Source organism: Clinocottus analis, unplaced genomic scaffold, assembly GCF_023055335.1.
Source record: "Clinocottus analis isolate CAN_PGR_092001 unplaced genomic scaffold, fCliAna1.0.p SCAF_5, whole genome shotgun sequence".
In the NCBI taxonomy this organism is placed as follows: Eukaryota; Metazoa; Chordata; class Actinopteri; order Perciformes; family Cottidae; genus Clinocottus; species Clinocottus analis.
In genome coordinates this window covers 2,608,283-2,625,460 of record NW_027176207.1, presented here as the reverse complement: position 1 = coordinate 2,625,460, position 17,178 = coordinate 2,608,283, and the positions used below count along the sequence as shown (strand labels likewise).

The window sequence follows — 17,178 nt, the reverse complement described above, 5'->3', positions numbered from 1 at the left end:
TTTACTAAACTGATTAAATACATGCTGCGTTTTAGAGTTGATGGTGTGCAGGCTCCTGTGCGCTGCAGTACCTTTCAAGAGGCTCCGTGGGCCCCTGGGCCTGGCTGCTGGAGTTGTCCCCCGAGGTGCCAGTGTTCTGGGTACCAGCCTGCTGCCCCAGCTGTCCACTCTGGGGGCCACCTCCCTGGCTCTGGGAGCCCACGCTCCCAAAGGGGGGGAAAGAGCCGGGCTTGGCAGACGGTATCCCGCTGCCAGGCTGCCCCGAGGATGTCACCAGACTGTTGGATGACGCTGAGCCGTTTCCAGACCCACTGTTGCTGCTGCTGCTGCTGTTGTTGTTGATGATGATGGGACCGGAGGAGCCCGCAGCGTTCAGCGAGCCCTGCTGGCCGACTGAGCTGGAGGTGGAGCTAGACTGTTGTGTGGATGGCGACTGGCTGGACGATGGCGGGAGACTGGGCTGTGTGAGGAGGGAGCTGTCCAATGGCTGTGATGCGAGGTATGGGGCTAAAGGGAGAAAGCACAGCGGTGGACTTCCATTAATAACATCAAATCACCATTACATCGCATTCACTCCATTACAACTTGACTGACTTCAAGCTTAAGGTGGAAATCCAGCGACTCAGAATTGTCCGAGCGGCCATGTAGAATTTAAAAAAAACAGCGGGTAACCCTGCAGGTCGGACGTGGAACGCACCGAGGTTGTGGCGGCACACTTGTGCATAGAGTTTGAGCTTCGTGAAGGCGTCGCTGTTGCTGCTGGCGGCCTTGAGGAACCAGTCGCTGACCGGCTGATCCACCAGGTTCTTGGCCCCGTTGCCGCCGACGAGGACAATGCCGTCGGGGTAGCCTTTGGAAATGGGTCGGTGCTGGCCCAGCCGACAGGACTGTCGGAAAGAAAACACAGACGAGTGGAAAAGAACATGAGTGTGTGAACCGGTATATGAATCTAAAGCACAAAAGCTTTTTTTTCCCCTTCCTACCTCGTAGACAGCCGTGAGGTCTCGGAAGAAGCTCTTGGCGCCGCTGAGCAAGGCCTCGTTGTCGGGACACACCACCAGGTACCCGATGTCCCGCTGGGAGCCGAAGGGATCCAGCAGCAGTTTCTCCCAGTAGGGCAGACCGAACGGCGACAGCACCACAAAGTCGTACTCGTAACCCACCAGGAAGGTGGGGATGGGCAGGGGCTCCGGGGACTCGTCTGTGCCTGTGGTGGAGAGAGGGAAGGAGGGAAGAGGAGGCGGAGAGGAACACAAAGAAAGAAAGAAAACAGTGAGCGAGTGTTGTTTACGAGCGAGGTGTCAGCCCCCCCCCCCTTCCTTTTTTTCACTCTGCATAGGAATGTGATGTCGCAATCTGACGGCTTCTCCCAACAGAGCTGACATCTGGACCACAGCAGAGGGACCACAGTGACTGTTGACCTGACGAAAGCTAGAGCTTTTTTACCCCAAGACACACACACACACACTGCTGTTATCACCCTCACAGCTTCTCCACACAGCTTATTTTTTTTGCAGAATAGTCTGAAACCTCCATTGCATGTGTGGTGCAAAACACTCATTCACTGCCATTTATACAACTACACTTGATGGTAGCATAGCGTCAGTGAGAGCTAGCTGTGCATCAGGGGATAAACATCCCCCCCCTCCCCCCGGTTTGTCCCCAGCTTTACCGTAAGAGCCCCGTCCAGCCATCTTGTGGAACTGCTGCCAGGTGAGGGGACCCTGAACGCCCCACGACCTTACTGTCCTCTTCTTCTGGATGGCGTCCTGGAGTACGGGCTGGAGCGACATCAGCACCCGCAGCACATCCTGAGAGCACAGCGCACTCACGTCCACCGCTGGAGAACGGACGAGTAAAGCGGAGAAGCTCAAGATTAATTCTTGAGCTTAAATAAAGCTCATCATAAAAACAGTTTGACTTGAATATTATGCATTAATGTTCCTGATCATAGGGGAAAAAACTAAACTACTACACACATTTGAAATCATAGAGAAAACAGAATCTAAGTAAGTTAAATATAGTTTGATGACAGATGCGAGTACCGTTTCATTTGTTTGATGAACATTTTCAGTTGTCGAGTAAACTATTTGGATTAGTGCTTACTTGAAGAAGGCATCTTTCAATGAGTTAAACCGGTGAAAAAAACTAAGAGGTCTGGGAAAACATAATCTGGTGTCCAGCTGAACCTTGAGCATGACGATCTAGATGGTCACACACGTCTCTCACCGTTTTGTTTGGCCCAGTGGTGCAGGCAGGTGCTCTTGACCAGCGCCTCGTCCACTTTGCCGCCCGACATGTTGTCCATGAACTGCCTGCCGTGCTCCAGCGCCATGTAACAGTCGCTGTGGTAGTCCTTCTCCTCCACCCTCACGCAGGGCGGCACGGGCGCCCCGCTCGGCCCCCGCGTCACCACGTCGTGCTCCAGGATGGAAATGGGCGAAAAGGGGTTGGTGCACTGGTCCTGCAGGAGGAGAATAACCTCATCTGGGACGCGGTCACCCCTCCCTACGCCGGTCCTCTCCAGCGAGGACAGCCGCAGCGCCTCGAAGCGCTTCTCCGCCTCCCTGCTGACGTCCGAGCCGCGGCCGATGATGTCCAGCTCGTCCTCCAGGAAGAGGCCCGAGCCGTTGCCGTAACGCCGGTTGACCACGGCGCTGAAGCCGCAGCTGCAGGGTTCCTGAGCCTCGCCGACGGGGTCGCTCAGGTACACGCCCGCATCGGCCCCTTTGATGTTCATGTTGCACACGCAGATGCCGCAGCTGTCGAAGTTGCAGTCCTTGAAGAGGTTCATGACCGACTCGGAGAGGATGAGGGTGACGTAGAGGCTGTGGGCCTCGGGGATGGAGGGCACGGTGGCCGGCTCCACCGAGTTCAGCGGTCGGCAGGTGGAGGGGGTGGACGCCGGCGAGTACAGGTCCGAGGTGGAGGGGCCCCGGGGCGTGCGCGGGGTGCGCGGCGTGCGCGGGGTCGGGGCGGAGAAGCGCGGGGTGGCGGGTGAAGGCAGGATGCCGGCGCCGCTGTTACTCGGTGGAGCACTGTTGGACATGAAAGGCGTGTGGGTCTGAGGGGTGTAGGTCTGGCTGTAGTCCTGGTCCATGGTGCTGCCCACACTGGGGATGTTACTGAGGGCAGATAGACAAAAAAAAAGGGACAGGAATTAGAAACGGAGATGGAAATAAAAGTCACCACAGTTTAGGGTTTTTAAATCTCCTCCTGTGACACCCAACAAAAATTTAAATGATCCCTATTAGACAATGAGTAAGTCGAACTCTTCTAATCACAGCTTCAAATGTCAACACTATTAATTTCCCATCACAGTAATGTGAAAAAGGAAAAAGAGAAGGAAGAGCTCGTAAAAATCAATTACATGTACCAGAACATCTAATTGTGGCATGAAAGTGGAAGCACAAGTACACAGAACATACTCGTTTGCCCGGGTCTTTTTTTATAATCGAGGACAGCGATGTTCAGTACATTGCTTCAAACAAAAACAAAATACCGTTATCCGATTGTCTCGCTGCATTTGTGAGGACGGTTTGAGTAATAAGGCAGTCGGGCAGACAGCCTTCACCACAAGAGCAGAGTGAGCTTAGACTGCACACATGTTAACACATGAGAGAACAACAATGCAGGAGAGAGAGAGAGAGAGAGAGAGAGAGAGAACGAGATACAGGTCGGGAAAAAGCAGCAGCAGAGGGAGGGAGAAAGACATTCAATGAACATTTCATCGAGTGTCCCTCTGAGTTAAGGGTTATTTCAGGACTGGCAAGCAACAGTGAAGAAGCAGGGAGAGAGAGAGCGAGAGCCCAAGAGAGGGAGAGAGAGGGAGGGAGCGAGGGTGAGCACATCATGTCCCTAGCTGTACGTGGGGAACAACTCCTGGCACAGACCCATTAGAAGGAAGTCCCAGCACGCCGCTCTCTCTCCTGCAGCCGGGTCACGTTCCTGGGCCGCAGACATGCAGGCAGCTCCAGCACAACATCAGAGGATCTTTTTACCGACCTCTCTCTCTCTCTCTTTCCCTCTCTCTCTCTCTGGACATTCACCAAGCTTTTCGTCAAGTGCCGACGCCTCTCCTCTCCTCGGCAGCACAAGCAGCGCGGTCTGGTCTTTTCTCAGAAGTCAAAACAATTTTCTGACCACGACCCACGGCCGAAGACGTAGTAATTAGTAGACGGAGCCGGTGTCGTCCGTTCAGAATCTAATGTATTTTTGTAGTGCATTTTAGTGCAATGAAATTCAGCCCAAAACACACACACAAAGGTTAAACAACTGCATTGTGGTGATCATTTCTGCTCACAGCAGCAAGAGCAGAGCCTGACAAATGTCATATTCTCACTCGGGTAAATGAAATGCACAATACTAGTGGAACAGCTGCACATGCTGCGTCCAGTTGCAAAGAATTTCACAACATTATTGTGTTCATTTGTTGTCTTATTAGTGCAGCACTTACAAGATATGACATAAATCACTCATCAACATCAGCCAGCCGGGCCGGTCAGGAGGGAGGAGAGCCGAGAACGGAAGCAAAGCTAACGCCGCTCCGACTGAAGGCTACTCCACCCGCCCAGTCTTCTCTCCCGGCTTATGTCGGTGACTGATGTGCTCAAGTCCTCTAAGTGACCTGGCTCATCGCGGCTTTCCGGATCAAGCTGCACTTGACGGGCGGCCAGCAGGACAGGGAGCGGGAACCCCCGGCGGGACGAGAGGAGGCGGACTCCGTTTACCATCAATGGTGCTCGGCGCTCAATCATAGTCAAAGTTGACGGACAATGTTTTCTCGAGGTCAACTTTTGAATGTTAAGATGTTGGTCGTATCAGACGCCCAGAGAATTGCTTTGCTGCTGCTGTTTGCAAAAGAAGAAAAATGACTGCACTATTGTTTGTTTCGTCGTTTGTCCTGCGAGTAGAAAATGAGCTGCAACCGCATTATTTTGTTGTGGAATCCTGTATTGCGTAATGTTGATACATAATTATTCAACGTAAATGTAAAAAGAGTCAATTACAGTGCCCTGATTACAGAAAAGCACTAAATCAATAGGAACAAAACCAGGTTTGGTTAGTGGATTTTTCCGATAAACATGCCGATAAGAAATCCCCGTGAGGCTGAAAAAGAAGCAGAGGCGCATCTTGTGTGTAGTTAAGAGGAACGCTGCCAGATTTAATGGAGACTCCAAGCTGCCACGAGCAGCGAGGAGGCATGGAGCCGCTGTGGGGGCCCATCTCAACCACTCCAGCAATAATCCGCATCTCCAACCAAGACGTCATTTTTACACTCATTCCCCTGCTCCGCCTGAGGCGGTCATGCATGGGAAATTGAGCAGCCGGCTGAGGGGGGGGGGGGGGTCCGGGGAGAGACCAGAGGATGTGTGTGGACAGAAAGAGAGCAGAGTAGGAGTGCATGCTTCTGTGCACACACCAAAACCGCAAAACCAGCGACGGCCCGGCCAGCAACAGCCTCGGCTCTTCTTCTTCTTGCCAGCCAGAAATCACGATGCCTCCGTGAACCAGATCATCGTGATGAAATGATAAGGAATCTTTGAAACGAGCCAGAAGGGAATTTACGCAGAAACGTGGCATGTAAACGAGCGTCAGCGTCCATAGCGCTGGAGTCACTCGGTGTGCTTCTGTTGAGCTGCAATTTGAGTGGATCCTTTCACTTGTTGCACGGTACTGCTCACCCACCTGTGTTGGTACTCTTTCATTAAATAAAGCGAGGTTTTTCTCCTGCATAGGGAATATCGTCACATCGCCTCCTCAACAAAACTGACAGGTTCTTCAAAAATGTGTGGAGCTCAATACCGTCGAGTAAATAATATTTTGCCAGTTGCATCAAATTGTTTTCCACATCAGTAAATTGTGGCCATACTCTCATGTCACAACATGTCATGTGATGGCTACTTCACTCCACTTTAGAACAAATATTACTGTAACCACTTCAGAAAATGTCACTTTCACAATAGAGACACAACAATCAGGATGGTGCACGTGCACGATCGGGTAAAAACCTCATCCTCATTTGAAACCAGTAAAAAAAAAAGATCCCAGTTAATTAACAGAAACACCTGATGACTTCTCCAAAGATGCCAAACAGCCACACATCATAAGCCCCATTGAAAAGCGATACGGCAGCATATATGTACCTGTCCTTGTTGAGGAAGGTCATGACAGGCACGGGGTTGAGCATCTCCCGGCCCATGGTCCAGCTGGGTCGGTAGATGCAATCCTCTGGTATCTTGACCGGCGGGAGACACTGGCTGGGTAACGCTTTCAGAGGGGCGAACATGGAGCAGCCCACGAACGGCTGGCACAGGTCTGGCTTGTACACAAATGAGTAGTCCTGGAAGACGGAAAGAAGGTACGACTTAGTAAGGCCAGAGGACTGATGATGTCTTGGTGTCCTGTATAAAGCATCAGGGGCATCGCCACCTTATATTCCCACAAACACAACATCTATGGGCAGCTTCTTCTCAATAACTACAGAACTAGGAGGGGTCGAGCGTGTTGCTCGTGGGAGCTTCGGCCTGCAGATGGTTGTTGACAGCGGGATTGAACCCTGTCTAGTCTGACTATGTATAGTCCTGTATAGTCTGACCATGTGTAGTCCTGTATAGTCTGACCATGTCAAGTCCTGTATAGTCTGACCATGTGTAGTCCTGTATAATCTGACCATGTGTAGTCCTGTATAGTCTGACCATGTGTAGTCCTGTATAGTCTGACCATGTGTAGTCCTTTATAGTCTAACCATGTGTAGTCCTGTATAGTCTGACCATGTGTAGTCCTGTATAGTCTGACCATGTGTAGTCCTGTATAGTCTGACCATGTGTAGTCCTGTATAGTCTGACCATGTGTAGTCCTGTATAGTCTGACCATGTGTAGTCCTGTATAGTCTGACCATGTGTAGTCCTGTATAATCTGACCATGTGTAGTCCTGTATAGTCTGACCCGCTGCATCAAAATGAGCCCGGTGAAGAAAACCTATCCGGCAAACACTCATTCACTTTGACGTGTGACATCTATTGTCTAGTGTCCGTTGTGATTTGACACTGCGGGTTTACAGAGTCCGGACCCACCTTAATCTCAGATGGCTTGGGACTGCAGAAGCCCTCCTCCACCTCGATCTTGAAGTGGCCTCCCAGAGACGAGGTGCCGTCCAGCGCGCTCATGCCCGTGTGGGGCTCCATGCTGCCGTACTCCTTGCTGCACATGTTCATGGGCGAGTAGCCCATGATGTGCTGCTCCAGGGAGGGAGGAGTGGGGAACATCTGGTGCAGGTCTGCCGAGCCTGATGGGAAAAACGGGAGCGAGGGCCCATCAAATTATGACAGGGATTATAAAGAAGTGCAGTTTACACTGCTAAACATGCTGATAATAAATAATACATGTAGTTAAAGTCTGTTCACAACACATTGGATTATATTCGATAACTTCTTTTAAATCACTTCTTAAAATCCATTATTATAAAATTGCTTTTAAGTGATGTCGTCCTTTTATGATCTATGATACAGTTCCCCTGTTTTTGTTTGTATATTTTATTTACTCCATTTGCTCTTTTTGGTGTATTTATTACCTTTATGGTCCTCTTTTGTTTACCGGTATTTAAGTTATGTATGACTCTGCTTCGCTCCTCTGTAAAGCACTTTGTAAACTTTATTTATAGAGCAGCTTTTAAAAAAAGTCAGTATATATGCAAACAGCATTTTGTGATACAAACTAATTCTTAAAATAACAATATGACGTAATGTAAACCGTTAGTACGACTTCAGTAGAGATGCGTGCTGATATGTGTTTTCTTGTTTTGCAACCACATAATATGACAAGCAGCTGCTGTTAAAGGCAGCTACCATGTAAATACTAAACAGATGAATAATTATTAAACACACTTTAAGTCTGACAGGCATCTCGCCCACGACTGATGACTTGTTTACAGAGTTTGTCACAGTTGCCCTGGCATGTTCCTTCGCTATATTTTCTCTACTTTTTTTATTAATCAGCGAGAGTATTTACAGGACCCAGCAGAGCCGTCTGTCCAAAGTTTAGAGAAGAAGCCTTATTTTATATTGCTTTCATTTCCACAAGATAATCCTCCTCGACACTAGAAGGACACGTTTACTGGTGAAGATATAAACATCTCGCTGTAGAAATGGCCTGAGACTATGTGAAATATCCGAATCCTCCAACTCGCAAACCACTCATTACAACTGCAAGACTGGGAACACAATTCATGGTAAACGGGCAGAGTCCAGCACCGAACAGCATCTGGTCGTTAAACTAAAGCAAAACAGTTGACCTGAGACCAATTTGCCTCACGATAAAATATAGTCTTTAAATTCTCTTTAGCGCTACATCTGCATCCCTAAGCGCCAACATACGAATACAACACAAACAAAGAAAAATAATGTCTGGTGCAGGTGGGTTCAAGTCAACAGGGAGGACATTGAGACTGTGGCGTTGGTACAGAAAGCTCACAATCAGCTGAACAATGATGCACCGTCAAGTTCATTCCATATTTTTCTCACCACTAGGTGGCGAAGCCAAGGGTGAGCAGTAATGATGCTGGAGTCGTAAAAGCCTTCATTTTATTTAGTGGATTAAAAAGGATATGATGCCGTTTTCACTTAGCTGGAACTGTGAGCACAGGGAATACGGCGCCTTAAACCCAAGTGGCTTCTGGCTAAATCAAAGTGTACCATTGTTAAATTTCAAGGGGCTAAACGGGTGTGACAAATCGGATTCTAGATCAACGTTCGAGCTAAATCCATCCTTGCACATGGAGGAGACGCAGCACATCAGTGTTCAGAGGGGGGGAAAGCGAGAGGAGAGACATCAGTAGACACAGATGTAGAGATACATACTGATGCTGGGTACGGTGTCCAAGGACAGCTTTGGCTCCTTGCTGCCAAATTTGTCATCCGTTCCGTTCACTGGTCGCCGGGAACCAGGCTGTGGACGGGGGGAAAAAAAAGAAGAAAAAAAGTGTTTTAGCAAACGGACCATTTTGGTAACTCAAAGTGTCAGTTATTAACGCTGCTCTAAATTCATCCCCCCGCTATGTTTCTCACACCTGCGAGGCCTCCGAGCCAGAATCACACATGACAACTTCTTGGAGCAACTGGTAAGTGGGTAGTGAGAATTGTCAGCTGATGATGGGCAGAGTGAAGACACCGCTCTGGCACATGCACGCCAGAGGACACACGCACACACACAAACACACAGCGCCAGAACACGCTCTCTGTCATGAGGTATCCATTGCACTGCAAGCACGGGCCTCTCTACTCACCGCCAGATCATCCTCGTCCGAATTGAAGAGGTTGTCCAGGTCGTTGATGGACAACGCCAGGTCCGTCTCGTGGATCAGGCTGGTGGGCGCCATGCGGTTGTGAGCGGCCGCCCGCTGAGCCTCTGCACAAACGGAGCACACTCGACTGTTAGCGTTTGAAAATGGACGTCCACGTGTAAGATATCCGGAGGGTTTTGAGAACTCAATGAAACGGCGGCTTTGCGCTCTGATTGTTCATGCTTACTTATTACCCCAGGTCGGTCTCAATTTACTCTTTTCAATCAATTTAGAACGCAGTAGCTTTTTTTTTTTTTTATCAATTCAATAATTAAAATGCTTTTGGCTTTAATTAAATTGAATGAAAAATAAAAAGAATCCAAAAAAAAAAGAATGTTCATTATTCAGTGAATGAATGCCGTTTTGATTGACGTATTGAAAGACTGAATTGAAAGCGTAACCGAAGTTTCCGCATGTGGATGAACACCGAGAGGCAGCGAGCACCCTCGGGCCACACAGTCTGTCTTCTGAGGGTGGCAGTATGACTGTACTATAATAGTTACATAAGGATAGAAGAAATCACCAGTAGTTGGTAAAAAAGAAACTGAAAGCTCAGCGTCCAAGTGTGTGCAGAATTTAAATATGAACAGCTTCCTGTTTTAACAATGCAGCTTATAGAAAGATAGAATATTAAACTGGGAACGTGTTGCTTCAGCAAAGCTCTTCTGCAAAAGCTTCACAATGCAGAAGGCGCACTATTGCAACGGGATCAGCCATTATGAGCTGAACATATTATAGTTTGAACCTCTTCAATCTAACCGCTGAGCAGCCTGTAGAGGCCCAGAGAACAACTGTGCTCCTGAATATTTAGAGCTCAAATGCACCGATGGGGTTTAATAATGATCAAGTGTCAATTAAATATTTTTTCAGACTGGAACATGAATTCAAATTTGAAGGGTATTTGGGGATGAAAATGACTCCAACAGTATGCAACAATGTAGAGATTGAATAATTAAATTCTTCTTTTGGGGATTTAAAATGTATGTTTACAGTTTTTTTTTTATATATCTCTGGTAAAATAGTATTGCAGGAAAGAAGAAAAACGATAATATCGCTTACCGTCTGCTGGACCAGCTCCCCCATCTTCACCCTGCGAGCAAAAAAAGAAAGACGGGGAAGGTTAAGAGTGACGGACGTTTATCACACGTAGCAGACGGATCCATCGCGCGGTGAATGTTTGATTAAACGACGCTCAGAATGTGCGGTCTAGACAGACGCATTGTTTATCATTGTTTCACAATAATATGACTCCGGTCCCGTGTCGATGAAGCTTTTTCTTGCGCTTAATGAGAAGCCGTTGCTGAGCAAAGTCTGCTCCATTACGGTGTTAAAATGAGGGGGGAGTGTGAATCCTTTGAGTTCATCACTGTGATTAAGAACCAGACAAACACATTGGACTGGCCCCGCGGCGGGATTACTCACAAAAAAGAATAACACAAAAATAGCAAAGGGGGCGTCCCCTTTCTCCAATCAAGGGAGACGTACTAATACAATAAATATCAGCTGTAGTTAAAAAAAAGAAGAAGAAGAAAATAGGACGGGAACAGAGACAAAGGGACAGCTTGCCTCTGCTGTGGCAAATGTGGTTTCCAGTGTGGATAAGAGTGAAATCATGATCCAAGGAACGGCCTCTCCGGCTCCCACCCAGACGTCGATATCTGGGAGGGCTGGCCTTCTGCGTGTGCATGTGCGTGTGCGCGTGTGCTCTTATGACGGGTTGTGTGAACACTGTGCGCTGAGCAGTTCGAGCTGGGGAACCGGAATGTTATGTCCCGGCCATTGATTTCCTTCCGCTCCGGGGCTTTTCTCTGAGTAACGCAGGCTTTTAATCTGTCTCCCTTTAAAAAAAAAAACAGAAAAAGGACCGACCCACAGCAGCGCACAACATCACCAAGACCACAATCTATAGGTGATGATGCCTTAACCCCTTATCAATAACCTGGCCTTGGGTGGGGCATTGTGCACTTGTGGAGCCTTTAACATATTGCAAACGCTTGTTTGACTCCAAGGCTGCCTGCCTGCATGGAGGCGTCCCATCACCCATTCCCTCCACCTCACAGCACGTATCTTACACTTTGTAATTCGGCATGGCTGTGACGCAACTGTACCACTTCGGTGCAGCGGCATGTGATGACCCTGCAGCTCAACACGTGTGTCCCATGTTTCCTAGCAGAGCACGAGAGTTCATCACTCTCCAGCCTGAGGATTTTACAGTCTGATTACTGAAGATGCTCATGCACGGCTCTCGCACAGAAGGCGTTTGTGCTCGACAGTGAGACTCAGTAAGCAGTTGAATAGTCTGCTGAGCAATGGCATGTGGAGCTCTAAACACACTCACCAAAAAAGAAAAAAAGGAAGCAAAGTGGTACAGAATAATCACTGGAATCTCAAGCATTTACCTTCATATACTAAATTCATCACTCTTTGTGCTCCAGGTTTATACTCTACATCAGCCAGGCAGGAGGTTAAGTATCTTGCAGTGGTTTCTCCAGTAAAAAGTTAGAGGAATCACACACACACACACACACACACGTACGTACGTACGTGGTGGATACACACACCACATAAAGCAGACAGTGGAAGGCTCCGCTGCACAGACTGCTCTTCAGGGACTCGTCTCCTCCACTGAGAGCTGCCTTCACCCTTACATCCCAGCAAAGACCGGAGGGGACGGAGAGGAGAAGGGAAATATTTGAGTGTGCTTTTTTTAAGCTTAATGGTTCGGCAGAGCCAGGTTTTGTTGCCGCCGTTAGACTCCAGGCTCCGTGAAGCTCGCAGCAAACAGCCCAGGAATGAACACACGTTCATCAAATCTCCCTTTTTTTTGAGTGCCGCGGGCGCTACGCGGGCTAACAGGTGGTCCTTGTCTGGATGCCGGAGCCAACGGGCCCAGAGGCAGAGGACGGCGGTGGGAAGAGGGGGAGGAGGAAGAAGGAGGCAGAGGAAAAACATAACTTAAAAGGAAATTGGACAGGCGAACTATTTGGTGTTTCCTCTGGGCTAACAATAGAGATCCAGGGATAGCTTCCTGTACAGTTTAGACTTAGGCAGTGAAGGCGGATGAACGCAGAAGGCGGCGGTGCTGTTATGTTTACTGCTGTATCGCAGAGGACGCTGATGGCCGTGTTTCTACCTCGGCTGTTCACAGATGTTAAAGTCAGCCCTCTCGTGCGCTTTTCCCCCCGGGCGACGAGTGAGGAAGGTGTGAATGAAGTGGTTTCTCTCCATGTTGCCTTTCAGCCAGGCTTGCCACCGCTAAGCGGCCTTTTTTTTTTTTTTAAATTTCTGATTAAATCCATCGGGCTATGGTTGCAAACTGGATTGAAAGCAACCAACTTGCAATAGGCACTGTGCTTGGCATATTTTAATTTTTTTTTTCTTCCTAGGTCATCTAGTTCCAATAAAAACATGACAGTGTGTGAAATAGAAAGGGAACCAGCAGCATTGCAAGCGCTGGCGGAGCCGCGTTGTTGTCCCACCATAATACTCACGACGTTGTCAGTGGAATTGATGCCCAAATATCTTTGAGGTCATATTTAAACATTGAAAACATGCGTGTGCTTTAAAACCAGAGTGCAATAAAAAGATCAGATTATGTTGAAATGTTGGTGTGGAGCTGCCGTGTTGTACGAGATGCAGTTAAATGAGAGTTGTACTCGCCAATACAGAAAGATACTGTACTGCAGTAGGAAAACGACTGTGTCACTCTCGTCCAAAGCAACAAGGATCATTTTAAGAATTTTAAATACTGCAAGTAAGACTTTGACGAGTGACACTGCAGGTCAGAAATCCCTCCGCTGGGCTCACCTTGTGTTTCTTGCCGGGCTCTCGCTCCCCGCCCGCCTTGTCCTTTTTGTTGGAGAACGTGAACTTGACATCTCCTTCCTCGAAGGCGTAGGGGTCCACCTCCGGTTCGTGGTCTCCGTCTACGATGGCAGAGGACAGGTACTGGTTCCTCCTGGCTCGATACATCTGGACACGTTCTTCGGACACCTTGAGGGGCCATTTAGATGTGGACATCACCCTGGGGAGAAGGAAACACTGAGGTGTGAGGACTCGGCAGTCGTGCTGGACCAACCATCAGAGAGTCACAAATGTTCACTCGACCGGCTGCGTTGCAATAACAGATCATTTGAAATAGAAATGCACAAGTCCAAACAGAATCAATATCATATAGCCATATATTTTTCCCATAGATGCATGTAGACCCGAGCCTCATGATGGATTTATGTTGCTCACACAGACACACAAAAAAAAGGACCTTTGACAAATTTAGCGACTTATCTAAACCATCAGGGAAAAATATACAAATATATGTTAAGTATATTAAAATATATATTGTTGAAATCCCTTCCCATGCATGCTGCTCAGGCTGATTACAGTGACCAGTGCAGAGTCTCCCCCACTCATCGGCCAGTAGGTGGGTGGTAATACAGTACACACATATTTCCATTACTGATTCATAAATATCTTTTACGTTTTGGATAATAAATTGGCTTGTTGACTTCGGCTTACATACACAACTTTGATTTGACTTTTTCTAACTCTTCTGATGTGTATAAACATAGTTACATTTCCATTAAAGAAACATTAATTATACTTTTTATAGAGAAAGATAATTGGTGAATCTCTTTTTGTAAGACGGCGGTCTGATCAGTTACCAAAAAATACAAAGAAGAGTTGGAACTGTACATAGAAGCAGAAAAACAACGACTTCAAACATGATTTGTGGCTTTAAAGTCGCCAAGAGGAACATTTCCTCAGCTGCTCTGCTTCAGCCTCGTGTTGCCGGCTATCATGTGTCGTGGCTGCTACCGTGTTCATCTGCAGGAGCAGAAATGGCAGCGGTTGCAAACGACCCTGACAGCTGTCAGCCAGCAGAACTGTAATGCATCATGTTTGCTGTCAGACAATTACATTTCGAGCAGACTCTCGGAGACGTGGTGACTGCGGCGGCACCGAGTGCTCGCGCGCTTATAGACTGACACTGTTTCTCACTTGTTGCTCTGACTTCGAAATCTCGTATGTTCCTTACATGCAACGGGACGGGGGGAGGTAGGGGGAAACAAAAGAAAGCTCCTGGCTGCTCTGACCCAACTCACGCGCCCCTCTCCCATATTTCCCTGCACCCCTGTCCTCTCGTCATGCCTGTCCGGCTCTGATGTGAGGTGATGGTGCGCAGTGGACGGGGACAGAGATTAGCCGCCATTCAGAGCCGTGGCTGTGGGGGGATTACAGCTCACTAGAATAGCCAGTCCAAGCGGCTGGCCTCTTGGGATTGAATAACCCCGCCAACAATTCCCCCTGTGGCTGCTCCACGGCCTGCTGGTCACCGTGTCTGCCTTCCCCACTGGACAAGCCCTCCTTTGCTCTGTCTGTCTGTGATCCTCTACCTTTTTTCCGGCTTCTTCTCGGTGCATGTCTCTCTCCAGTGCCTGCCAAACGCAGCTGACAGTATTCATTTCATCTTTAACTGGTTTACAAAAAGCAGGTTCATGTTCATCTGACCCCATCATTAGACTTCCTCTCTCCGAGGTCCAGCGTGTGTGTGCGCGTGTGTGTGTGTCTGAAAGAATCGATGAGTAGTGCTGGTGTACGATGTCAAAAAGGCACGTAGTGAGAGATGAACATGCTGTCTGAAGCTACGAGCTATAGCGAACATTGTGAAGCTGGGGGACGAGAAGAGGGGGGATGTCAAAAGTGAGAGAATGAGAAACAGAGGCGTCTGCATGGTTACATGGAAACATCTGTTTTCTAGACTATTTTAAGCAAGGGGGCCTCTCTGTTAACTCTCTGTTAAGGTGGGAAATGGAAGGTTTGGAAACTTAACTGACGTCTTTATCGCTCGAAAAAAAAATGGAGGGTGTCACTCACTCTGTGATCGACACCAGGTTGTCCGGCGATACGAAGGGCTCGTCCCTCAGCTTGTCCCCCGGCAGCAGCGGCGTGGGCATCTCGGCTTCTTTCCTGCGGGGCAGGTTGAACAACCGCCACGGCGCGTGGGAGCCGTCCTCCTCCCCCGAGCTGCCCGCCGTGCCCACGTACACGGCGGGCTCGGGGGGGTCGGAGTACGTCGAGGCTCCGGGGTGGGAGTGATGGGAGTGATGGGAGTGGAAGTGCTGATTCAGGCCTTCTGGCCCTCCGGGTTCCTCGCCGCCGCCCCCCTTCACCCCGACCAGGCAGGGCTCCGGGGGCGGCTGGTAAAAGTGTTGGCTGTTGGGGGTGGAGGGGTTCTTCATGCCCTCCCCTGACTCCTCGCCACGCTCGCAGGGGTGGGGGCTGAGTGGCGGGGGCTGGGGAGAGTTGGCCTGTTCTGACGGACCGGCGCCGATGCCCCCGCCGTGGAGCTGGGGGGTTTTTTGGATGCCGGACACATCCGTGGAGCGCATACTGGGGAACCTTCCTCCGTCCTGGCCCCTCATGGATAACCTTTGGCCAGCTGTTGCCTCGGCCTCTATCGAAGCGTCGTCGCTGGTCAGGCTGCGATGGTGGAAGGGCGTCTGGGGTCTTTTCTGCAGCTTGTCACCTTTCTCTTGCTTCTCTCCCCCAGCTTTGTGCTTGGCGGGAGGCTGCGAGGGCTGGCCCGCTGACGGAGTTTGGCCCGGGGTGCTGCCTGTTCGCTGCTTCACTGATTTGTATCTGCAGAGAAGAAGACAAAACGGGGACAAATGATGAGTCACCGGTGAAACCGGGAAAAAACAGCAAGAGAGACGGAGACAATATATCAAACCATGAGGATGCTGAATGAGAATGTTTCATTGTCGTGATAGGCAGAGATTTTGTGCAGCTTGTGTAAAATCTCCTTCTAAACCCTCACGTCTGCTTCTTCTGGAAAACAAGGAGTAACTCAATCCTCTCACCTGCAACGTGGCAGCTCCACTTATTCATCTCAAATCAATTAGCAAAAAAACAACAACACCGACTACAATTAAGACGCACGAGTGTGAGACCGCTATCCGCAACATCTAATCCACTAATTATTGCACGTTTGTAGTTTTCTTTATCATTCGCACTCAAACTCACGACATGAACAAATCGCATCCCCTAAAAGCCTATCCATTACCTCTTTACAAAACATCCAAAAAGAAAAATCAATAACGCAAATTAACCCAAGTGCTGACAGAGGAAAATAAATACTCTATTCTCAGCTCTACTGCCTATTCGCCTCGTCCGAATGCGGCTGCTCTGATGATACAATACACCATTATAGCACGGCTTCGTCATCCGGATCTGTTGGTGGCCCTGTGGACCACCTCACCTGAGACCACCGGACACAGAGCGAGCCAGATGGCTCCCCCTCCTCTCACACTACCACCAGTCTACCTCCTCGCTTCAACACCAGCGCTCCTTTTAGCCTCTCCAGTCGCCGGGTCACCGCTCAGCCCGCTGCCGCCGTTGAACACGAGGGTGTTGATGAGGACGCTTTGTCTCTTTGATGGCCGGGGCACTAGCGTGTGCTGACAATTAGATGTCGCGATAAGGCAGGCTTCCATCTACAACACAAAAGCTAATGGCCAATAAAACTGGCAACGCACACAGCTTTCCCATATCTGTGTCGCCAAACTGCTGGGTGGCTTCCAACAAATTAGCATGCTCCAGCTGACTGGCCCGATCCACTCGGCTCTTGTCCGCGGGCCAAGCCGGCTCTAAATAAAAAGCCGAGTGCAACGGCTTCCCGACTGGAAGTATGCCCACACTCGCAAGGTATCAACCAATCAAGACGCACGCAAAAAAATCTGTTGAGATAGCGACGGCCCGTTAACCACAAACCCTAACTGTGGTTCAATCGATTGGATTGCGTACAGTACAGGCTGCCTTTTATGGACTGAACAGCGAAT

At 49.1% G+C, this 17,178-nt stretch overlaps 1 protein-coding gene across 1 annotated transcript in view; it reads right to left on the bottom strand.

Moving 5' to 3' along the window:
* The window catches only part of med13a (mediator complex subunit 13a), a 69,984-nt gene that overhangs the window by 8,392 nt on the left and 44,414 nt on the right, over positions 1-17,178 (bottom strand). Inside the window, exons 9-20 of the mRNA XM_068600309.1 lie at positions 15,215-15,979; positions 13,148-13,364; positions 10,400-10,430; positions 9,284-9,405; positions 8,859-8,946; positions 7,077-7,288; positions 6,147-6,343; positions 2,230-3,125; positions 1,673-1,840; positions 984-1,207; positions 698-887; positions 72-507 (exon numbers count right to left, since the gene is read on the bottom strand). Of these exons, the coding sequence (XP_068456410.1) occupies positions 72-507; positions 698-887; positions 984-1,207; positions 1,673-1,840; positions 2,230-3,125; positions 6,147-6,343; positions 7,077-7,288; positions 8,859-8,946; positions 9,284-9,405; positions 10,400-10,430; positions 13,148-13,364; positions 15,215-15,979 (3,546 nt within the window). The remainder of the gene's footprint in view (positions 1-71; positions 508-697; positions 888-983; positions 1,208-1,672; positions 1,841-2,229; positions 3,126-6,146; positions 6,344-7,076; positions 7,289-8,858; positions 8,947-9,283; positions 9,406-10,399; positions 10,431-13,147; positions 13,365-15,214; positions 15,980-17,178) is intronic.